General features: G+C 38.0%; 1 protein-coding gene across 1 annotated transcript in view; it reads right to left on the reverse strand.

Annotated features, from left to right (window-relative positions):
* The window catches only part of Efcab3 (EF-hand calcium binding domain 3), a 362,829-nt gene that overhangs the window by 200,115 nt on the left and 136,965 nt on the right, over window positions 1-25,749 (reverse strand). Inside the window, exons 49-65 of the mRNA XM_087909544.1 lie at window positions 20,826-20,879; window positions 19,895-19,996; window positions 19,378-19,482; window positions 18,645-18,755; window positions 17,686-17,739; window positions 16,260-16,364; window positions 15,426-15,479; window positions 12,959-13,063; window positions 10,937-10,990; window positions 10,229-10,333; window positions 9,643-9,696; window positions 8,411-8,515; window positions 5,975-6,028; window positions 5,315-5,419; window positions 3,571-3,624; window positions 2,799-2,903; window positions 106-159 (exon numbers count right to left, since the gene is read on the reverse strand). Coding sequence (XP_087765670.1) covers window positions 106-159; window positions 2,799-2,903; window positions 3,571-3,624; window positions 5,315-5,419; window positions 5,975-6,028; window positions 8,411-8,515; window positions 9,643-9,696; window positions 10,229-10,333; window positions 10,937-10,990; window positions 12,959-13,063; window positions 15,426-15,479; window positions 16,260-16,364; window positions 17,686-17,739; window positions 18,645-18,755; window positions 19,378-19,482; window positions 19,895-19,996; window positions 20,826-20,879 — 1,380 coding nt within the window. The remainder of the gene's footprint in view (window positions 1-105; window positions 160-2,798; window positions 2,904-3,570; window positions 3,625-5,314; window positions 5,420-5,974; window positions 6,029-8,410; window positions 8,516-9,642; window positions 9,697-10,228; window positions 10,334-10,936; window positions 10,991-12,958; window positions 13,064-15,425; window positions 15,480-16,259; window positions 16,365-17,685; window positions 17,740-18,644; window positions 18,756-19,377; window positions 19,483-19,894; window positions 19,997-20,825; window positions 20,880-25,749) is intronic.

A 25,749-nucleotide genomic window follows, 5' to 3' on the forward strand; every position in this document is an offset into this window, starting at 1 on the left:
AAACTAAATGAAAAAGATCAGGAATAGAATAGTAGAAAAATCTGTTTGAAATTATACCATTACATAGAGTCTGAGGGGTTTGTTAATACAAAACCTCTCACTCACCTGTAAATGCGCTTAATCTGTTGAACAATGTTTTCACTGCAATTTTTCCATGCACTATAAGAAGAAATTCAAGGAAAGAAATGCATTATCTGATGTAAAAACAGCAAGAGGAGAAGATTCTAGCAATACACTCGAGAATTTCTGCAGCTTTACCTTTTTCATGAGAATGAGACAGAATAAAGAAACAAGATGTTAAAAAACTAAGAATTTCAACAACACAACTGTCATTTAGCTCCTCTACCCAAACCCTTACCATTCAAGGGGTAAAACTCAGGGAAATTTATGCTAAATAACTGTTTTTTTTAAAAAAAGATTTATTTATTATTTATACAGTATTCTGCCTTCATGCCAGAAGAGAGCTCCAGATCTCACTATAGATGGCTGTGAGCCACCATGTGGTTGCTGGGAACTGATCTCGGGGCCTCTGGAAGAGCAGCCAGTGCTCTTGACCTCTGATTTAGAGCTGTTTTCCACTATACTTAACGATGTCTCAATTTGGAGTCTACTAACCATCCGCTCACGTCATAAATTCTCCATCAGTATTTACCTATTCTTCCGGGCAGCCTTGCTGATTCTTCTGAAGTGTGAGAGAGGTTTCTGGGTTTGAGAATTATACTTACTGTTCCATCAATGTCTGTACAATAACAAGTGATACTTCTGAGCAGAAAATATTTAAGGTATCAGAACTAATGTCAGAATAATAATGGAGAGTGACCTTGAGGGAATGAGACAGAGAGAGACAGAGAAAGGAGGGAGGGACGGAGGAATAGAAGGAGAAAGCAAGAGAGAAAATTATGGCTAGTACTAAATAAAATGTCAATAGCAGCTCATTCCATGGCAGTAGTCTATGTCCTGTAAGAGGGACCTTAAATCTCCAACAGACATTTGGAAATGTTTCCTAAATAGCGCACCAGCAATAATCAATACCCAGGAGGAATATCTACCATTGCTAAATTAGTCAGACTCAGCAAGACATGGGTGCATATTTATACAAGATAAATGTTAATAGCTAAATAGACATAATTTCATTAAGATTTCTGATGAAGATGGTAATTTTGACTTGTTCTTATCTTGTAAAAGTAACTATGTGCCTACCCCATATGACCTAGGTAACCTAGAGTATACTTCTAGGTATATATCTGTAGAAATTCTTGGGCATGTGCAACATGAGACATGCTTTAGGAAGGAATCATTGAAATGGTGAGAACTAGAAACAATGAAAATGTTCACTAAGAAGGAAAATTATAAACAGATTGTGGTATATGCATGAATTAAAATATTTCATAGCAAAAAGGAAGTATTACTTTTGTGGCATTTTTGGACATTTGGGGGAATTCAATATTGAGAAGGTAAGTTCCAGAAAATCTTTAAGATATTGTAAGATAACATTTAAATAAAACTTACAAACAGGTAAATATATTTTTATTTTGAAATATTGTTTAAGAACATACACATTTATCTGAAACAAGTGCTTTCAAAACAAGTAGACTATAAACAAAATTTAGCATAGCGGTTGACTGGCAAAGGCCTGAGATGGAAGAAGAGTTCATTTGAATGCAAGAATCATTGCTCATTTGTAGTGCTTAGGTTACATTAAGGAACCATGGCTTTTCATTTACAAATATTTCATAATGTGTATTCTATAAAGTATATTTTTACATTTCAAAACATCGTATTTAAAACTATGCATTCAGTATCCACTGCATTCAAATCGTGCATGGTTTCCTTATCATAACTACCACCAATCATTGGTAGAACAGCTAGCCAGCACTTTGACGTGCATAGCCAAAATCAGTTGGCAAGAAATTTGAGTTATTTGAACAAAGTGAAAAAAATTCATTTAGATAAACCCAGAATTGTAGTAATTTTTCAAGTTCGAATTTTTGCAATTTAAACATTTCCTACAATTGAAGATGTTGTAAGCATATCCATAAAGCACAATACTATCAGAAGTAAATGGGTACATTTATAGAAGTATATCTGAAAATAATGTATATCCTCCCTAAGGGCACAGTCATCAGTGGCAATAATAAAATGGCATGGCCTGGGATCAAAATGAGTACTTTGAGCCAAGAATCTCCCGGGTTCATATTCACCCATCTTATTCATTTGTAGTAGAATTCCTCTGGGGTTTGATGCATGTAGCTGTCATCACCATCCCAGGCAGAGGCAGCTGGAACCCAAGGAGACAAAGCTTAGGCCAGGATGGGTAGCTCAGAACAGAGGAGTGTGCCAGCAATACTGATGTGACTCCTCCAAGGTCTTTGCCTTGTGCTAGCTGCCTGGTTTGCTCAATCTATCATTTTCTCCTATTCCTGGCTTGCTTTGTTTTCTCGGAATGTCTAGATTAAGTGGGATTAGCGATTGTGGAAATGATCATTTCAGTGGGAGGCCTGGGGAGCTTAAATCACTCCTACCCTTAGCATCCATTTGCTGTCTTCTGCGCAGTTCATCAACGTGTTAATTGTACTGTCACCCCCTCTAGCTCTTCTTATCCCAGTAGAACACTTGAATAAATTCAGTTTACCACTCAAGGGACAAGAACTGCATCGTGACAAAAACATGAGGTCGTCACTTTCTTTATATTTAAAAAATCCCAGCTGTGTCCGATGAACATTTAGGGATTGACTGCCTGATGCACGCACACCAATTCCGGACTTTCTGACTCACTTAACAATCTCTTAAATGCTCACCGTCAGCAGGCATGCTTTGCTTCAGATCCTTAATCTCTTCATTTGTGAGCTTGCACCCCATATTTTTCAAAATTTTGTCGATTTTATTGATGCTAATAGTCCCACCTAGGAAAATTGAGAGGAATTAGTCAAATCTGATGGATTTTAATTCCAAAGCTCTTCATTTCAATTAAGGTTACCAGTTTTAGTGAAACCATTTAGGCCACCAAAGGGCCAATAATGAGCTTCCAAATGAAATATATTTCCTCAGTTTAAACTGTGGTGCTCTGTTTACAGAACTCCCAGGGAGACCATGAAGCCTTGTCAATTAAATACTGTCAAGGTGAACTTAAGTCAATGGCTTCCTTTCTTTTCTCTCCTCCTGGCAGTATGGACTGGACCCAGGGCCTTACTTGTAGGCAAGAGCTCTATCACTGAACTAGATATCTAGCCCCACTATTAATTTTCAAGCAGACTATCATCATTTGATTTGTACTAACAAGAAAATTTTATCTTTTCACTAATAAGTAGTTCTGTTGTGTTTATTTTATAAGATTATAAGGTTCATTATCTCAACTCCTATCCAAATAGTCCTAATAATTTCCCCCTTTGGCTCACATTCTTATACATCTTTTTTCCCCAACAAATAGGAATATAATTAAAAAAATAAAAACATGTCATCCGATGTAAAGATCCTTTGATAGCAAACACATTTACAAAGAAAGGCAAGAAGACATTACAGTGCAGGGGAATCAATGGGTCTCTTCTGGTTTTTACTATGGTCTTTACTTACGATTAAGAGACTTCAATTCATCCATTATCCTGTTCTTGTGGACTTTTTTATTCTCTACAAGAAACATAAGTCAGGTCAAACACAAATGAATCATGTGGGGGTCATGAAGGCAACAAAAATCATAAGTGACGGTAAAAGGAAATAGTGACTTGTGGGGAGTTTGTTTTCTCCTTCCACTATGTGGGGACCGAACATGGGTCATTAGGCTTGGCAGCAAGTGCCTCTACTCTCTGAACTGTCTTGTAGCCCTCCTCTTTCTTCTCCTGAGACAAGGTCTCTGAACTCGAAGCTTACCTCTGCCTGAGATCTGCCTGTCCCTACTCTCCCAGTGTTAAAACCACAGCACAGGCTGCCATGTCCTGCTTTTTATGTGAGTGCTAGAGATTCGAACCCAGGCTCTCATGCAAGCACACTGCCTTAGCTACTTCTCTACTGCTGTGATGAAACACTATGGCCAAGGTAACTTATAAAGAATTTAATTTGGTGCTCCTAGCTCCAGAGGGTTAAAGTCTGAGACCACCATGGGAGGAGCATGCAGCGGGCAGGATAACAGGCATGGTGCTGAAGCAGTAACTAAGAGCTTACACCTTGAGACGCAGCCGTGAAGGCAGAGAGAGCTAATTGGCAATGACAAGGGTTTCTGAAACCTCAAAGCTCACTCCTATTGACAACAAAGCCACACTCCCAGTTCTTCCCAAAAAGTTCTACCAACTGGGGACCAAGTATTCAAATATGAGTCTGTGAGGGACATTTTCTTTTAAACCACCACAGAAGACAAGTATTTTATGTATCTCTTCAGTTCATGGATATTATTTTTAACATGAAGTTGAAGTTGGATTATTCATTTCTTTAAAATTATTGATATTTTTATCCTCTATAAGCTTACCAACTGTATTAATTTTATCATATACAATGATACTTTTAAAAATTGAGTCTTAAAAATAATTTAAAAATTTTTAAGTTATTTTTCGTGCATGGGTGTTTTACCAGTGTGCACGCCTGTGCACCACCTGAGGCCAGAAGAGGTCAGATTCCCTGAAACTGGGGTTACAGATGGTCATGAGTTGTCATATAGGTGTTGGGTATCAAACTTAGGTCCTCTGGAAGAGCAGCCAGTGGTCTTAACTGCTAAATCATCTCTCCAGTCCCAAAATTTACTTATGCTTTGTCTGAATGTATGTATGTGTACTTGATGACCAGGGTGGTCTGAAGAGGGCATTGCATCTCCTAATGCATGGTTGCAAGATGCCACGTGTGTGTCAGGAACCAAACTCAGAGCCTCTACAAGAGTAGTAACTGCTCTCAACCACTGAGCCTTGCTCCAGGCCCCTCTCATACCTTTTAACTTCTAAAGGTTATTTTTTTCTCCTCCGTCATTGTCAGCCTTCTAGTGCAATTATAACTCCCAAGTGTTTCATTTTAACAGGTCACTGTCATCTGTCTGTCTATCATCTATCTATCTATCTATCTATCTATCTATCTATCTATCTATCTATCATCCATCCATCTATCAGCTATCTAATCTAATCTATCTATCTAATCTTATCTATCATCTATCCATTTATCTATCATCTATCTAATCTTATCTATCCATCCATTTACCTATAATTACATTAGCATGAGATAAATCATCTGAACAAAATGTGAAAGTATTAATGCATTCTAGAAAACCTTTCTAGACATTCTCAGAAGCACTAAAATAGACATTACGATCTAGACTGCATTCACATGTTAAAGCGCTTACCACTGACGGGGAGCTGCTCCAGCAGTGCTTTGTGTTCCTTGTCCGAGAGAGTTATTCCCATTTCCTTCAGAACATATCCCATATCAGTCATATCAACGTCTCCTCCTTCAACATCATAGAACCAGGCATACGTTAGTGCAGAGAACACTCTCCTACCTCCAAACACATGTGGAGGTCTCTTCAGTTACAATAGTCATATGTGTACAAATAAATATTCCACGTACTCACAATTCTCATTATTGGGACAAAAATATAGTTTTCATTCGATGTAATAATAGACATAAAGATGCAGTTTATAAAAGGTAAATTAGTATACTGTAGGTTAAAAAATTCATTAATCTTAACAAAATCTTTTTTCTCTTCTAGTTTCCCAGCAAGAGAATTTTTATCTTTATGAAAATTTGTTTACAATTTTCTGAGCTAATTTAGATTTTGAAGTCAGTGATGGTGTGCATATCACAATAAGTAGACCAGATGCAAAAGATTGTTCTTGCAGACACTAGTACTGAGAGAGTGATAAGATGCAAATGTTCTAAGCTACAGTTGCAGGAGTTCATCAACATGAAAAGGAGGAACAGAGTAGAAAAGCCATGCATAGTAACAGTACAGTCTAAGCATACAATGTGGTATAAAATTGACTGTAGATTTTTAGAGACTAACCTGTAATTGCGTCTACTACTTCCAGCACTTTGTCAAGATGGATCTTTCCATTGGCTGCAAGAAATATCACAATTAGTGCAAGAGATTAAAAATTAGAGATTGAAGCCTATCATGACATAATCTAAATGAATCAAAATTCCATGTACAATAAGAACAAGAATCTATTCTATGTTTGAGGGAGGACTGGCAAAGAAAATATTTTTTAAGATTTATGTTCACAGAAATGATAGAATAATAGACTAATGATTTTGGTTGGGGCTCTGGAAACCTATATTTCTAGTGCACTCTTTCTGGTAATTATGCTGAGTCGGCCAAATTTTCACCATCTTCTATGTGGGTGTGTGAGAGAGACAGAGAGATACAGTGGAGAGACACAGAATGGTTTTCTATGTGTAGACCAGGCTGGTCTCAACTTTCAGTCTTTCTGATATAGCCTCTACATGCAACTACACATACCTGCTCGTCCTTCGCTACCTTTTATCTTTTGCTGTTATTTTAAATGATAACACGGGATGACTGATGACATGTGTTAAAAACCTTTTGTTACTTATGCATTGATAGTCTGGACAACTGTTTCCACCATCTATGGGGAAAGGAATCAGTCTGCACCAGAGTCATGGACACACGGCACCATTTCACTGCCAAGAAAGACCACAATCTCTGGTGGAAGGGGCTATGAGGTCAGGGTGGTAAGACCTGAGGCTCAACAAGGTGTGGAATAGTTGACCCAGAGTATGTCCTGGGAAGAACCTACACAAGGCAACTCTAAGCCCCAGCTTTCTTCTATTTTTTCACTAGACCCCAGTAGGAAACATGAATTCAATTATAAACTTGTGAACAGTTTCAGAATATCAAATGGCAGCCCATTAAATCTGAAACATGACATTCTTCTGAGCTTGAGTTTCTACTCACTTTTACTGACCATACACCAATAAGCTTGTTCTAAACTCTCATCATAAAAAACCTACATAAAAGACTCTCAATACAAACAAACTCTTTACTCAAAATACTCCGAAGGAAGGTTGAATGCATGAACTATAGATCCTGTTCCTTAGGCCTTCATAAAATTTCTAGACAAGCCTTTTAAGTACGTGATTAAATACGTCACAATACTGTAGAAATCAGCAATCATAAACAAGATGCCCAGTCACAAGAGCTTAAGACACACACGGCTGGAATAGGGTAGTGACAAAGAAGTTGAGGTCTTCGAGAGAAGGGAAGGACCTGAAACTTCCACTCTTTAAACAAGCTGCCCTCCTGCAGAATTTAGGATGTCCCAAGCAGGCAGCTCATGACACACTTCTTCAAGAATTAGTAGTCTTGGGTGGTGAGGTTGGGTAGATGATCCAGCCAGTAAATTCTTGTGGCACAAGAATGAGGACCCGAGTTCAGAACTCACTACCCATGTAAGAAGCCAAGCACGCTGTCTGAGCATAAAGTCCTGGAACTCAGGAGAAAGAGGCAGGAAGGTCTCTGGAGCTCCCTGGCTAGCCAGTCTAGCCCTAATTGGTCAGCTCTAGGCCAGTGAGAACCTGCATCTTGTAAAGTGGAGAAGTGATTAAGAAAGATCTGACATCAACTTTTGACCTGCACACACACACACACAGACACACACAGACACACAGACACACACACACACACACACACACACACACAGACACACACCACGTTAATTGGGAACAAAACAGTTACACAGTGCTTTTGGGAACATAGTTATCTCATTCAAGGAAGGTAATGAGAACATAGTCTTAATTAATTTGTACTAATTAGATGTAGTTATAGTCGTGATTTTTTTTCTATAGATGTGCTGGTTGCTGAAATCACAGGATGTGCACATAGTTTAGGCAATTATTAATAAATTTCTATTCTTTGCGCTCAGAAATAGCAATTTGATTTGCTTTCACTATGTCTAGCCAGTTCACCTTTAGTTCATCTGTCAAGGTTTCCAGGCTTATTCTGCCTCCTCCTCTTCATTTCATCCTGGACTAGAGATTTTATTTAAACACAATACATGCTCTAATTTTAAACCATTTTAAAATAAAAAATTAATAAAATAAAAAATTAAGATGAAAATAAATAGGTGACCATTAGTCCATGGTTGTTTCAGAACTCAGAATTATTATACAAGTAAGCTGAAACCTAAAGATGCTCTATTTAACTGATAGATTTGGGATGAAAAGAAAATCAAACTTAAGCCAGCTATAAACAACTACAAGCCATTAGTCACGGGAATGGTACCAGACAAGGTGATCTGTTTCTACAGTCAGACTGTAAATGCCTACATGACTATCCAGGACTGTTCTCTTTGGATGGGAGTGGCTGAGGCAGGAAGATGGTAAGTCCAAGGCCAGCCTGGAGTGCACATGACACTCACACTGGCATGCACTGCAGCACATGATATTCACACTGACATCTGCTCTGTCACACAACACTTACCTGTGAGTGGTAGATTTTCTGCCAGACTTTCCCGCTCTTTATCTGTGAGCTCAATGCCCAGACTTCCCAGGATAGTGTCTAGGTTATTGACTTTAACCATTCCTCCTGGGGAAAGAAATAAAATTATTTTGAAGAAAAGAGCTAATGGTTCCAAAATACGTATATATTCAGGCCTAAGATTTTAATCTTATATTTTAGTACAACAAAAAGTATAAATGTATCATTTATTTGTAGCAGTGAATGAACACTAAAAGTTAGCTCAGCAAATCAGCTACAATCAAGTCAAGAATTTATAGAGAAATAGTCTAAGCTTGAAGCATTGCTTGGGACTGTGTTACTGCTTCAGGTTATATAGATTTAATACTGAGCTGTGCAATGAAGCAAGGGCACATCAAGGATAGAGCTATCTCCATGGGGCACAGGAGGAACACCCTGGGTAAACCTTCCTCTGAAGAAGGTCACGGTGACACGTGATAGTGACAGCTCAAGATCCCAATTGTCAAGTTTGGCTTCATTGGTACAGCTGTAGATATAGTAAAAATTATAACCCCTTTCTCCACCTGATTATCACTGACAATATATTCATCATCACAAAAATCCACAAGGAACCTGCTAACTGACATTTTAGGAGGTCAGGCTGTGACCTGAAAGAGACTTCTTTCATCACATGCCAAGAAGCAAAACTCGACGACATTGTTCTTTCCTTCCTAGTCTCTGTGAGGAAGGAAACTCGACAGCATTGCTCTTTCCTTCCTAGTCTCTGTGAGGAAGGAAACTTGATGGCATTACTCTTTCCTTCCTAGTCTCTCTGAGGGAAGCAGCAAGAAGGCGGCTAAGCCACAATCACGCTTTTTTCCTCATTCCCTTTTAACTGGATTTAGGGGGAAATGATATATAAAAACATAATGAAGACTTTTTGATTAGTGAAATAAAATTAAATAAACAATACTTCCAAATTGCTAGAGGGTGAATTCACAGAGGAAAAAAAAACGGTATTATTTTCTATATTACATTCTATGTGCAGTTATATTTTTGCATGATTATTTGAGGATGCAATTTTAAAAGGTTCAAGAATGGGCATCTTGTAATGATATACTATGAATGATTATATCAGAGTCTTGCATGTAGAAGATGGGAAATCTAAATATAGAGACATACACATAAACCGACTGTCATAAATGCACATGCTGGCTTTCCAGCAGATGTTTCGGCCAATTCCACTTCTCACAAACCTTTCATAGACTTCACTTCTTCCAACATTCTGTTATGATACACCATCCCAGCATCTATAAGAAAAATAAAGTGAAATGTATCTCCCACGGAAAAGCAAGTCACACAGTTACTGTGCAACTGGCTAGTTCCAGTAAGTAAACTTTTAAAGCTTTTTAAAGAGAAATCTTCCCTAATGTCCTATGAAATAAATGTAATTTTTTAAAAAGTAAATTCTCTTAGTGACAAAAACATAGATGGTGAGAAAACTGATGGAGAGATATGCAGATACCATCTCCATTTCCTCCTTTCCTCTCCTGCTCTCTTCTTGCCTTTATGTGACCTGGTCACTCACTCCCCTTTGTTCTCTCTCTTGTGGATTTAGAGCCCAGTCACCTGAGTGGGTCATACTTCAGCAATTAATCAATTCTGACGGCAGAATTATTGAAAAGCTTGCTGAGTCTCCGATTAAAGCTCTATGACAGGAGATGCATTTTTCCCATTCATTTTCAGCACTTCTTAGAGGAAATAATGGAAGAGATGAGTTTAGCAAACTATGCCAAGACTCCCAGGCATCCAGTCCCTTGAAAATGCGTTTGTGTGGCTCACCATCCATGGGAAGGGCTTGAAATAACATCTCCTCTTCTCTCTCGGTGAGTTCAATCCCCATGTCTCTCAAAAGTGTTGGTAGATCATTGACATCAACCTTTTTTCCTTTTGAGAAATAATAACATTAACCTCTGGCCATCTGGAGAATAATTTAATTATGTCTGATCATAGGAAACTCATCTGTTCTACCTCACCTTAAACTTCAAGCAGTACACTGGAAAAATCACCTTCAACTACAGAGACTCATGAGGGGAACCACAGACAGGGTAGCGTTCCTTAATTTATTATAAAAGGAATATTCTCTTAGTGATGAGTTTGTGTGTGGCTAATCCAGCTGAGCAGTACTTTTGGTTAAGAGTTCTTAGCAAATTAGAATGAGAGATTTATAATTCTGGAAGGAGAAATTAATAGGGTGATTTTAGTTAAGTGAGCATTGTCTGCACAGCGGCACTATTATTTCCTATGGACATCAAGACAAGGGTTATTTGAATCCTGGTGAAGTAAATATTATTAATTTATGAAAAGTAGGTCTTTCAATCTTCCTTACAAAAATAAAACATTTAAATTTTATTATAAAGTCTAAGACAAAGCTCCAAATAAGATTTTCAGAGAACCTATTAGTTGAAACAGTCATAGGACAAAAATATACCAACTGCATAACTTGAGCAATTATTTTAAACATTAATATACATCAGAGTGGGTACTCACCAGTATAAGCTTTCAGCAAATTCAGCAACATTCTCAATTCAACCTTCTCAGTCTCTGGTAAGAGAACACACACATCCAATATAAGTGTACATATTGATACTCAATAAAGTAAGAAATAGGTAAAATGTAATATTTGTAGACTGTATTATTTTATCCAATGATTTCTATCTTGTGAGCTAGAAATCTAAATCATGCTTACCAGAGCACAATCTATTTTGAGATAGGAAATTTATCTTGCAACTGTCAAGGGTAAATGACAATATTAAATTACCTTCTCCCATAGAGTCTGCTTGATGGCTATGCCCCAGAAAACTGTTAATTCTGTAAACTCTGCCAACGTCAAGAGCAGGCGTCATGATTTACAAGTTGAATGTGCTATAATAATAATGTTTCAATATGGATTTAAAACTGATATCCTTAAGTAATGAGTTGATATTTTTGGGCTCCAGTTTGTTACTCTTATGTTATTTAGAAATAAATAATCACGCCAAGGAATAACATATTTCATAAAGTAGAAGCTCAGTATTTATTTGTAAAACCAATTTAGAAAGAATTGCAATGAAAGCATGATGCACATCTAGAATTTGCTTGGAAACTTAGGCAGCTTAGAATCTCAGATGTTTCTTCCTTCATTGCCAAAAAAACAAAAAACAAAAACAAAAAACAAAAAAAACTATGAAGTGCTCTCTGCAAAACAATTTTCTGCTTTTCTATTGTGAATAAAAATATTTAAGCCCATGTTTATGTAATTTAGAAACTGATAATTGAGATCATTAACTCAAACACGCCCCTAATAATGTGAGATTTTATTAATCATCCTATTGACAACTGAAAGTGACCAGAACAGAGTATCAGTTGTCCACAGTGTCACTAAAGCTCCTAAGAGAAGAAAATTTGTTCCTTATTTTTCCCTTTAACTAAAAAATAAAACAGGAAATTATACAGCCAGTAGTTACCCGCCCACTGGGGTATGGCCTCTTGTACTATTTATGCCCATGTAAAGCGTGTGTCCGGTCTCTTTTCTGGCTGCAGGATCTGGTTTCTGTTCTCCCTTCCATCAGAGGATTCTGATTTGTGAGTCTACCCCTAAATAAATAACCGTCTATTGTTCTCAATTCTGAGCTTGTGTGGGATTTCTTTTAAGTATCCTTCTTCAGGTTATGATCAATAATCTTGAAAGACTTATGTGAAAATAATTCACACATTACACAGTTGCATTTTATGGTGTGTGAATTATGCTCAAAATAGCTGCAAGTTCTTGGTGTGCACAGAACCACACACCCATGCCCAGGATCTAAGAACACTTTCATCACCTCAAACCTCACATGCATTAGCGTGTAGCCGCCACTTCACGCCACTTCTGCTCTGTAACCAATTCTAGACATTTCACATTAACTGAATAATACAAAATGTTCTCTTTCATGAATGGCTTCTTTAAATTATTCTTTAAGCAATTTCTTTGATCTACTACACTTCAACACTAATTCAGCTTTAACTGTGCTTCAGAATTTGCTTCTAAATTATTAAAGAGGTTGATTGACAAATTGGGCAAATTGCAGTGTTTGGGCTGTGAAGTGGGACACTGCAGCTCTGTAAGGTACCATTCCAAGTGTGATTGCTTGAATGTTTGAAGGCCCTTGATGTGAGAAAGTGAGAAGCATGGCCATATGGCTGCAGTCTTTGTCTCATGGTAATATGCTCTAGTTTTGAGTTGCTATTTTCTATTTTCCCAGACTTAACTCCACTCCAGACTTTTTTAGGCTACTTTTTCCCAACTATCTGATTTTTTTCTAGTCCTGGTAACAGTTCTAATCACTCTTTTAGCAATCCCTTGGATTTAAATTAAAGGAGTTTCTGGTATATATTAATAAATAATAAGAAAGAATAGCACTTTCTGTTATTCCGAATTCAATGTCTGTTTTAATAAATGTTATCTCCTTAACGGAAAATTCCTTTTCAGAGTTCACTACATGGACACACGCATTCTCAAGTTTTCGCAAACATTTAGATTTACATGCTCACCATCAACAGGCAGTTTCTTTGTCAAATCTTCTCTCTCCATTTCTGTGAGTTTCATGCCCATATGTTGCAAAATCCTATCAATGCTAGCAACATCCACAATCCCATCTTTGGAAAAAGAGAGGAATATAAATAAGATCGAATGACCACAAAATACAACACAAGCTGTGTATTACTGTCATAGTGTGCCTGTCAGGCTCCAGCCCAATGCTGTGCGGTTGGTTGTACAAGGACTGCCAGTATGAATGTGGAGTTAAACCCTTTACTTTGGAGCAGTTTGTATAGCTAAGTGTTGAAGGTAATGGTGTAAGTCCTATACCACTTCCATAAATGAGAACACGAAAGTCCACAAATGCACAGGACTTTCCCCAGAGGTTAGCTAAGAATTTAGAAGAAGAATTCTTCTGACTTTTTTGTTAAATTAAAAGTATTAAAGGTTTGCAAAATCTTCATGAAAATATGATTGACATCTATGGAACCCAACCAGCTTTAGGAACAAACAGTCACCGACAAAGCAGGGAGACGATCCTCATTATTTTCTCACCCCCTTTCCTAGGAGGAATCTACTGTCTTCAGTGTGCTCAAATTCTTAGGGATATTTCACATGTATGTGGGAGCTGGTTTTCACATGTATGTGGGAGCTGGTTCGCACATGTATGTGGGAGCTGGTTTTCACATGTATGTGGGAGCTGGTTCGCACATGTATGTGGGAGCTGGTTTGCAATGTATGTGGGAGCTGGTTAGCACATGTATGTGGGAGCTGGTTCGCACATGTATGTGGGAGCTGGTTTGCACATGTATGTGGGAGCTGGTTCGCACATGTATGTGGGAGCTGGTTCGCACATGTATGTGGGAGCTGGTTCGCACATGTATGTGGGAGCTGGTTTGCACATGTATGTGGGAGCTGGTTTGCACAGCTGTAAAGCTTACATGAACCACACTGTGAATTCCTCCTGCCACTTTCATTTGCATTCTTCCTGTAGTTTCATGTCTGTTCATACAAAATCATGGAACACTTCTTTCATCTTGCTGCCTACTGTTCTATAACAACATTGGACCATTACATAGTGACCTGCTGTGCAGATGAACACTTAGGTTGTTTCCAAGTTTTTGTTAGGAGAAACAGTATAGATCGCAATAACATTGTGTGTGTGTGCATGTGTAGGGCTGAGTGACTCAGTAAACAAGCTCCCGACACACATTTCAGTGGAATAGCTGGAGAAAAACACTGATATATTTAAATTTTTGTAAGTTTACCTAGTCTCTTTTGAAAGTGCTCAGTGACTTCATATTCTAGTGATGCATGGAGTTCCATTGTTTGCTATCATTGACAGGCTGGGGGCTGTTTGATTTTTACACATTTTTTTTTTAACTCTGATACATGTGCGTGAAAGTTTGCTGCTTTTTCTACTTAGGTTGTCACAATCGCTGGTGACATAAAGTGCCTTTAAAAGAAAAAACCCTCTATTTATTTTTAGGTCTTTGAAGCTTCTCCATACTGATTTCCAGAGTGGCTGCCGCAGTTTGCATTCTCACCCCCTCACTACTCGCCAGCATTGTTGATAGTTTTGTTGATCTTAGGCATTCTGACTGCAGCGAGATGGGACTGAAAATTGTTTTCATTTGCATTTCCTTAGTTGCTAAGGGTGAGGAACACTTTAAAAGGCATTTCTTAGCCTTGAACTTGAGGACCAGGGGAAGGTTCTCTAACATTCCCTGTTCCACGCCTTTTGTCATTTATTTTTGTGATTCCAAGCTTTCTGCTACTACACATTACTGCACACTACATAACAGGGCTTTTACTTTATTGTGTTTTAACATATCTTTGTTATTCTTTAAATATTCATGTAGTTACATCTATTCATTTTTAAATTTGAAGGCTTTTTTCTTTTTCCTATTTCTAGATTCTTTTCTTTTTCCAGCTGTCTCCACCAGTCTTTCCTCTTTTCTCCACATTTACTAGTATTTGGTTTTACCTTACTTTTTTCCCTAAATGTTCATGAACACATGCACATACGTGTGTGTATATAAATGAATATGTGTAATATAGGTATTTGGTGGTGGTGTGTGTGTAGGTCATGAAACTGGAAGGGGAGAGAGAGGAGGTGATCTTAACCTGATGGGAAAAGAGCTGACTTTGGAGTATGTGTGACATGGAAGCCGAGAGGGGACTAACAAGGAGAAAAGGAGGGAGCAGATGGGCAGGACAGAGGACACGGGCGGGCAATGGAAAGAAGGATGAGAGCAAAGTGTAATGACAGACATGCATGAAGAGGTCTTGGTGGGTAACATTACTTTGTACAATTTCCTAAAATATTAATTAAAAATCATTTTTGAATGAAAAGAATAGTTCAAGAATGTATTTGGCAAAATCACGCAGAAACTATGTAAAATGTCATCAACGTCCTGCAGGTTCTGAACCTGGAGAACACGAGACACTCGCGGCCATGAGCCTTCCACACCCACTCACTTTTAGAGGCGAGCACATCCTCCAGCAACCTGTTCTGGTACACCATGCCACTGGCTGTACGGAGAGAATCAGGCATTAACCTCATGATTCACCCCAGGAAAGGGATTTTCTATTTCCAAAGGACAAAAACAAATAAACAAACAAAAAACAAGACAAACGAAAAAAGTTCTGAGTACGGCTTCCTAGACCCTGGGAGAATAGTCCATGCTGCTACAGTGAAGCAGAGGTGTCTCAGTTCTTCCCTGTCCTCCCTTTAGTTCCCTCCAGCTTTTCATCTAGGACTTTCCCAACCATTCACCTTTACATAAAATCCCACGAATGTTGAAAATATCTTCCCACTGAAATAAGAAAATAAAAATCGACGTCCTTTTTCTAATGCTAGATAAATGACTGAAGACACAGATGATTCCAAACTGTAAAGAGACAGCTGGGTTTCTTTCTAAAAATGGGACTGCATGGCAGTGTCTATTTTTTTAAGGGTTTCAACTATAAGTAGTTACAGAACTTTAAGAAAATTACACAAAACTTGTGGTGTCCTTCTGCCTAAACGCTTTACCTCCTAGCTAAGGTGAACAACCACAAACAATGGCAGTATCCTGTCTGTTTTGGGGGTCTCTGCAGCCTCCCTGACCAATTACTCACAGGGAGGGAACCTAAACCTAACACTAAGATTTTCACTTAATAACCCATGCCTTCAGGAATAGCATTGCTCACCCACAAGAGGGATCCTCTGCTCAAGTTATTTTTTTTTTAAAGTATGGTTTTAATTAGCTTACAAACCAGTAGGGTTTCATGTGGCCTCCTAAAGGCTATTTTGGTTTTCTACATGCTTACCATTAATTGGAAGCATGCTCTCCACGTGGGAGCATTCCTCGTCTGTGAGCTCTAGTCCCATTTGTTCCAGAGTATCTTTTATGTCTTTGATATTAACTTCTCTCCCTTAAAAACAAAGACACTGAATGGAGACATGAATGGATATGCGATATGAACATCTCTAAAGCTTGGAAACCAACATTTACTTATTAACCAGCAGCTTCAAAAGCTTCACAAAGAAGTGGCCTGCAACTGTTGCATCCTCAGACCAGCCATACACTGTGCCTCACAATACAGGAGCTTTAGTTGAAGGACGGAGTCACAGGGCACACAGATAGTTGACCAATTCCCTGGCTCTACTTATCTTTCATTATGAATGTTGTTATCTTTGGTTCTGACCACTTAAGAAGTCAGTTCAGTGCAACGTGCTTCTGCCCCACAGCATATTTAATTCGACTAAGAAATTAAGAAAATCTGCTATTTCAGCTTCATTGCTTATATATTTGTTGGCAACCTACAACTACTTACCAGACATATCTCTGCATTCTTTTTATTAAAAAAAAAACATTGACCAGAATATGATTCATCTGCAGGCCCACTTGCTCAACTCTGCGCTCAGGGTCTTGTAACCAATGTTGTCAAGGAAGACTGATTTGGCTGACAGACTCGGAAGCTCGGTTCCGTGTCTGCCCTTGATTTAGATAGAGGGGTCCTTTCATGCACTCTACCCCAACCTCATGAACTTATCACATTCTCAGTTGTTTCTTATATTGTCTTAAAATGGTTTAATACCATCGTGTGCTCACAGCATTTTGACTGTGGCCAAACCTTTCTGTTCTGCATACTCTGGGCTGTCTTACAAAATGTTAAATCCAAGAGTTTTGGTTGCAACCAGAAAAAAATTCCTTCCCACTGTTCACATTATATGGGCTAGGTATAGTGTAGGGTATATCTTGGAGAGCAGAGAAAGTCTGCCAAGGCACCGCATGGACATTTGTTAAGTATAGGAAACCCAAAGTTAGAGTGTTCATATAACTTATCATTCACAGGATGACTTAGAGTGTAAGAGACTGTCACAATAATTTCCATTTGTCCACTTCATTGGTAAATCGTAATTGTCTAAAGAAGAAAAACCCTTATGAAAGACAGTAGACAGTTTAGGCTTTACAGAACATGAAATCAACATCACAGCTACTTAGCTTTACCACGACAGCATGAAAGAAGCCACCAGTAATACATAAGCTAGCGAAGGTGGGTATGGTACAAGAAAATGCTTCCCCCCAAATTATTTGGCCTAAGAGTTGTAGCTTCCCAGTTGGTATTCAAGATAATTAAATATTTTCTGAACTGAAATGGTAAAATGAGAGAACAAAAAGACATGATAGAAGAGAGCCTCAGGATGTAATTCAGTATAGCATAAGGGACAATAATTAGGATTAAGTCTCACCTATAACCTCTGCCACTGCATCTAGCAGTTGATTGAATGAAATTTTTCCATGAGCTACAAGAAAATTCAAAATTAGGTGTTAACTTCAAAATGTCACATATAAAACAAACCAGAAGATACAAAAGAAGAGATAATTCAAAATCCATTAACTTTTCACCTTTGTCTTTTATCTTTACCTCTTTATTGAGCTCAAGAACATAAACTATAGATTTTATATTTAAACTCCACATATTGGAGGGGAAATGAATCCAATTTTAGTGGAAAATGAGGGAAAGCTTTCAGTATTTAATGTAGCCCTTTTGAGAATGTAGAATTAAGAGACATTTTATAATAGATTTTTTTTAACATTAGATCTTAGCCAAAAGGCCAAAAGTGTTTAACATTAAGTGTTATATATGATTAATTGAGATCTAAAGATCTGAAGCACTCTGAAGACAATTCTTTACAGACAAAATACACTAGAAATCTGTTTTTGTTTTGTTTTGCTTTGTTTTGTTTTGTTTTGTTTTCAGCTAGGGAAGATTCTGGGCTGAAGTTAAAGAACTGAGTTTCCATCAAATAGCAAGAGGATGCTCATGAAAATGTGAGCCTAAATATTTTGTATAAAATACTGTGAAATGGGAGGGAAATGTGAAATGGGAGTGAAATGATTAGTGACCCCAGGACAATATTTGGAGGATTACTTATAATAATGAGTCATCCCTTCCCATTCATCCTTAGCGTCTGAATTATGGCTTTTGTTCTAGTCCTGGTGAGCCTGCTTCTAGTTGTGAAAACACCTGTGCTCACTTGTGGTTCAGCATTAACATCTAACAGAGGGCTGAGGCGGCCCAGCAGGTGGAAGGTGAGGACCATGTGACTTCACTACAGTCCTGTGAAGAGGCCGTGGTCACATGACTAGTAGTTAATGCCTAGCTTTGCATGTACAAAGCTCTCCTCTAAGACACAAAGGGACTTACAACTCTCACTAGATGGCAGATACTCCATTAACCTTTCTTGCTCCTTTGGCGTGAGCTTCACTCCCAGGTTTTTCAGGACACTGTCCATATTATCAAGCTTGACTTCTCCTCCTTAGAAAATACACGAGGATAGAAAATGAGTTTAAGACACAGAAGTGTATTTTTGCATGTGTGCAATCTGATTTGAAAGGGTTAGCTGTTACTGTAATAAAGACAGAGAGAAAATGCACTTAAATGAAGAAGACTTTTCTGTTTTAACTTCCATTTATTCCATATAAGAGCGTTTAATAATCAATATAAAAACCAGAAACAGGACAGCGACATGGGTCATTGGGTAAAGACACTTGTGTCCAAGTCTGAGGGCCTAAGTTTAATCTCTGGAACCAACACGTGGAACGAGAGAACCAATTCCCCACCACAAGTTGTCCTCTGTGTGTGTGTGTGTGTGTGTGTGTGTATGTGTGTGTGTATGTGTGTGTGTATATGTGTGTGTGTGTATGTGTGTGTGTATGTGTGTGTGTATGTGTGTGTGTATGTGTGTGTGTATGTGTGTGTGTGTATGTGTGTGTGTGTGTATGTGTGTGTGTGTGTGTCCTCCTTACTATATCTAAGCAAAAATACCCTGACTTTTCTAACCATTTCTAGCAGTTTTCAGCAGGAATAAGCACAAATCTAGAACCTATTCACAGGCTCTGCAGGGTCTGGTGGTCTGAGAAGTGTTTCCAGAGCTCACCAACAAAAGCCAGCGAGTTCCGGAGGCTCTTGAGCTCTTCGTCTGTGACCTCAATCTTCATGTCTCCCAGAACTCCCTTCATGTCATCGCTATGAATCCTCTTCCCTTTGAAAACACACAATCACTAATATTAGAGAGTAATCATTTCACAAAACGGTGAAAAATTCACTTTCTGACAACGCATCATCCCTATGCAAAAAGAAACACATTTATCTACACAGATAAACAAGGATCTTCATGTGTGGAGGTGCTGTACACCTGTTATCCCAGCACTTAGGAGAGAGGCAAGAGGACCAGGAGTTCAAGGCTTACCTCAGCTGCACAGTGGGTTGACGATAGCCTAGTCTACCTGAAACCCTATCTCAGAGAAGACAAAAAGCCACAAAGAACTTTTTCTGATTATGAGACTAGCTTTTAACACCTAAGCCATCTCTCCAGCTTGTCAAAAAGAACTTTTATTCCTTGGTTCAAGTCTTTGCGTGTACAATACTCTCCTCTAAGACACAAAGGGACTTACAACTTTCACTAGATGGCAGATACTCCATTAATCTTTCTTGTTCCTTTGGCGTGAGCTTCACTCCCAGGTTTTTCAGGACACTGTCCATATTATCAAGCTTAACTTAGAAAATACACGAAAAGAAAATACATAGAAAAGCAATTTGTTTTAATAATTAGCCAAATTATATTAAATAGTAGATGGGAAATTTATGTATTCCACCACCATTTATTGTATCTATTATCTTTTGACCTGAATAACATGATTTTTACTTTGTAGTGTCACTAATAATTTGACCCTATCCAATGTTAATTTTTTTCTACTCACTATTTTTAAATAAATAACTTTTGGCACTTTCTTATTCAAACTGTCATACTAACAGAGAATTTAACTGAGTTGTTAAAGATCTAAACTCTTGTCAAGTGTTTTGTTACATAAAGGTGGAAAGCTGGAGTGTCATATTTGTATCGGTTAAGAAAACATTACAGAGGTTTCAGTTGAAAATAATCTGTTCAAAGATTCTCTACTCCATAACTAGTCTACTGCAAAACAGTGGAGTAGAAGACACCGTGGACCATCTCTCCACTGAACACTGGAGTAGAGAACACCGTGGACCATCTCTCCACAGATTAGTGGAGTAGAGAACACCGTGGACCATCTTTCCACTGAACAGTGGAGTAGAGGACACCATGGGACCATCTCTCCACAGAAACTCTCTAAAGATGAGCAAACAAGGAAAACTGTTTGGATTATGTCCAAACTCTAGAAAACAAGAGAAAGATTTCAGCAAATAAGCAAATGCTGGCAGAGGGGAAGGGCAGCTAATGAAAAGGTGAGGGAGAAACAGCTGAGACCGTCCTGTCTGCCAATCCAGCCTGCCTATCCGCAGCCTTCCTTGTCAAACGTTTCCCACCATCCATCAGCAAAGATATTTAAAGAGTAGCTTACTTACCCGTAAAAGCTTTTGCTTTATCCATAAACTTGTCTGCTTCCACTTTCTCCTGAACTGTAAGAAAATGTATATGTAACATTCATTTAGAAATTTGAAACATTAAAGAAATTCAAAAGCATTTATTAGCAACTGAATGTTAGCCTATGTTCTCCCCAGAGAACACAAGGGATGAAGTAACATGATGTAAACACACTACATATAGACATGCTTCTTAAAACATTGGCCTTTATACACTGTCATAAGGGAAAGTGAAATTCTAACAATAAACATGTACAGCTTAAAGAGAATTCTATTTTACTGAATTCTTAGACTTTGGAGAATCAACTTTTTTTAATTCTAAAAAATAATAAAATTAAAAACTGAGTTTACCATTCATGATTGTTTAATCTAGATTATCTCTCACTCTACTGAGATCCAAGTAACTTAATTATATAACTTGATTTATGTGAGTAAAATACTTATCATTTTGAAGCCAATCTTTCGATTCTAATGATCAGCATATTATCACAATGCATAGTCCATGGAAACTTATAAAAACCAGCCATGAAAAGATATTAGTATGAAATACACAAAAGAAAAGAATTATGTTACAAGTAGATGATTTTTCATATTTCATATGTTATATTTTATCATGAGAAAAAACTAAATATCTCCAGTATTGGTAAGTTACTTGAAATTGCAAGTGATATATTATAGCATTATGTAAAACATTTTTATACCATGAAAATTTTTAAATGCAGATTGTAGATAATTCAATAAATATTTACTGAATTAATAAAAGCATGAAATAACTTATTCAAAGTCATTAAAATATTTGCACACATATTATATGCATATATCAGTATCAGAAATACATGTTAAGAAAAACATTGTTATATGCAAATTTATATATTGCTCTTAGGTGGTTAAACCTAGGTCAAGCAGATCCTTTTTTCCCTTCCTGGACCTACTGAGACAGAATAGTCTACAAGTTATTTCTACAGCAGAGCCAGTGAGGTCAGGAAAGTGAAAAGTGTGTTTCCCTGAGTCACTGGCAGTGTTCAGACACAAGGAGGTAAAACCACTAAGTGTGGAGCTACTTTATATGAATGTATGTCTGGGTAGGGCACATTTCAGATATAGGTGGTCTTCTCTCATAAATTAAATCTCTTTGATATGGTGAATTTTACTACAAATGTGGCAGTCAAGGTACTTCTGTGCCTCTCATTTCACTGTGGATCTAGGCTTGAGCCTGTGTTTCAGGAGGCTTCAATACACACCCTTCACCTCACACCCCGTGTTTCAGGAGGCTTCAGTACACACCCTTCACATCACACCCCGTGTTTCAGGAGGCTTCAGTACACACACTTTGCCTCACACCCCATGTTTTAGGAGGCTTCAGTACACACATTTTCCCTCACACCATTCTAGTAACACCTCAGATGGTCAGGTCACCGTAAGCAGAGTATTTAAAACTCTATTGTTGATTTAGAAGAAGAAGATTATCTAATAATCTTTTCTCATATGCCTTAATTGACCTTAAATTGTTTGAAAATGAATTAGACCAAAGGCAAGGATGTTTCCACAAAATAGGCATATATTTTTCCTCATAATCCAGTTCATGTTGATAGTATGAGAAAGACCAACTCTATCACAATTTAAGGCAGACCTATGAGTTTAAAAATAATTTGCTGCTTTAGAAATGGATGGAGCCACCATAAAGACTGCGTTTGTCTAGTGATTGTATTTCTCACTGCAAGCAAAGGACATAATTAAATGAGACATATTCTGTCTGGTAGGTTGAAAGCAATAAAAACGAAAGAATAAACAAAAATATATTCTAAAGAACACTGACTATCCTTTACAGTGACAGAATTAGATAAAAATTAAACAACATAAGTGAGCATTGATGTGTCTGAGATCACAGGTTGGGTTATGTTTTGCAGAGAGCTCCTACTGAAATGCTCTCAGGTTAACCTATCTAACTTTCACTTACTTGGTTTGGTAGTTAATTTACCCCTAATTCAACTAAATTTTAGACTTTATGTCTAGTTCACCAAAGGAGATTAGGTGTCTGATCTCCACAGGGACCAGGCACATGTGAGAGACAAACAAACTTGCAGGTGAGTGTCATAGAAACGAGTCCTATCGAAGAATCTGGACCTGTGCAGTGAGTATGGGCTTTCCAGGACCAGTGTCCTTTGTTTCAAAAAGGCATTTGCAGAATTTAGGGAAGCATTATTATTAATACGATGGTGAATCTTAGTTTTCACTTTAACAAAGATCTTCAGGAATAGCAAGAAAGCAGAATAAAACTAACTTTAGTTCATTGCTTAACACTTTTCTTTGGAAAAAAAACTTCATTTCCTATATCCTGAAAATGTTCAGGTTTATTTGTTTATAAATAAATAAACTGTCCAGGCTGTGCACATCAATTTCCCCTCCTTAGAAAGACAAGAGGAATGGAAAGTAAGAAAGACAGGATATTTTTTAAAAAAAACACACACACTCATTTCTGGCTATTATTAACTTGATTGGCAAGTGTTAATAAGGTAAGATATATAATTTATATCTCTGCATTGCAAGTTAACATTTTATAGGACTATCAGAACTTTAACTTTGCTTTTCTAATTGTCCAGAAAAAAAACCACACAGTAAAGCAGCTAAATTAAAACGCATTCCCTTTTAACTTATTTTGGGATAATCTGAGACAGCAAGATACAAGGGTATTTTATGATTTAGAGTACAAAACTCACAGATTTCATACTTTTAAACACAAAAAGGAACTACTATCAGTCACCTGAGTATCCAGATGTTTCCTGTGGAGTACCTGCTAATCCTTCACTGCAGTGTGGTCTGTCTCTTAACCTGATTCTATTTTCAATTTAATTTTATCCATCTTATATCTCTTCTCCTTATTCCTATCTGTTTCTCTGACTGTCCTCCTGGCCGTTGGAAACCAATGATTTCAGTGAAAGAAGCCACAGCTGGACAGGTGGCTCATCCATGAATAGGTCTTGCTACAATGTCATCAGAGTGGAATTCCCATTCCAGCACTGACACAGCAAGTGGGTTAGTGCTGTGGGAGAATGCTCTTGTGCAGTGTAAAGATTTATCACTCGTATTAGTTTAATAAAATGCTGATTGGCCAGTAGCAAGGCAGGAAGGATTAGGTGGGCCAAATTGACTAAGAAAATTCTGGGAAGAGGAAAGGAAAAGACACAGTCACCAGTCAGACACAGTCACCAGCCAGACACAGAGGAAGCAAGATGAGATCAATGCCTCACTGATAAAATGGTACCAAGTCACAACACTAACATAAACAAGAATTATGGGTTAAGTTGTAAGAGCTAGTAAAAAAAATAAGCTAATAGGCCAAACAGTTTATACTTAATATAGGCCTGTGTGTTTCTTTGGGACTGAATGGCTATGAAACCAGGCAAGACAGAAACTTTCATCTACATTGGCACCCACAGAACACCTGTAACCCCAGCTGACAGGATAAAAACGAGGACTTCTGGGGCTTGCTGCCTTCTGAACTACCTGAGAAAATGGAAGCTCCCAGTTCACAGAGGGGTACTGCTCAAAGGATTAGGTGAAGAACCATACTCTCCACTCTCTTCTAGCCTCTGTGTGTACACACAAGCATCTATACCTGCTTGTACATACACATGAACACTTACACATATGGACACTATTGTATTTCTGTTTCCTTACAATTAAGATATCCCTCTGGAAAGGAGAGGAAGGCTCTTTAGACTTAGGAGGTAAACAAAAGATCACAAGTTGGGGAAAGCAGGAACTCGCCCAATTCTTAGCGGCTCCTACTTAGCTGGACAATTTAGGGAATGAGACTCCAGCATCTCAGCTCTGAGAGATCTCCCAGACTTGCACAGCTGCCTACAAACTATGCTGAGAGCTCCAGGGTTACAGCTTCTGTGAGACTTACCTGTGCCAGAATGAGATTTTCTTTCTTTTTTATTGATTTTTATTGAGCTCTACATTTTTCTCTGCTCCCCTACCTGCCTCTCCTCTCCCACTTCAAACCTCCCCCAAGGTCTCCATGCTCCCAATTTACTCAGGAGATCTTGTCTTTTCCTACTTTCTACTTCCCATGTAGATTAGATCTATGTAAGTCTCTCTTAGTGTCCTCATTGTAAGAGCTTTTCAATGATGCAATTGCTTTTTAAAAGTCATCCTGGGCCCTGTAAGTAACCTTCACTCATACTCCTCTTAGTAACCCCAATAAACTCATAAATTCAAGTTGGCCTTGGAAAAATCGCTAATTTGGTCTGTCATGGCTTCTCTTTCTGGGTAAGTATGTTGCACCAACATATATCACATACATATAGATGAATGAATATAGAGTTGTTAAGATAGCATATTCTTGAGAATTTCTGAGGTGATGAATATGCAGCTTTAGAGAGTCTTTTATAGTTTTATAAGCCTGACTTCCTGAGAGCCCAAAACTACAGTAAATGTCTATTAACCACAGGTTATGTTTGGATCTTTCCTTTCCTTCCCTGTGTGATTCAAACCCATGCTTCCCAGAAGAGTGTAGCTTACTGAGCATGGTCACTTCTCCCTTAGAAACAATTACCGCGAGATTTTAAAAGAGACCAGTGACTCTTAATTGTGACCTAGTTTTGGTGCAAAGGCCACAGTTAAATTAACACTTAAAGTGTTAAAAGGGTGTTCAGGAATGGAGTAGAATAAAAGGCTCTTCTCTAGACCAGCACACACGACATTTTAAGAGACTGGTTAGTTGATCACTGAAAGGGGGCAGTGGCAATAGGCAACAAGCTGCAGGTTCTAGTCAGTGAGACTGAAATTTCTTTTCTGACACTGGTTTTGTTGGGTTTTCTGAGAGAAATTTCTTACTATTTTTTGATTATTAAGAGATCATCTGTAGTGTTAGAATGGATTAAAGGAACAAATGTACTCT

The sequence above is a fragment of the Myodes glareolus genome, chromosome 9, assembly GCF_982192425.1.
Source record: "Myodes glareolus chromosome 9, mMyoGla1.1, whole genome shotgun sequence".
Lineage (NCBI taxonomy): Eukaryota > Metazoa > Chordata > Mammalia > Rodentia > Cricetidae > Myodes > Myodes glareolus.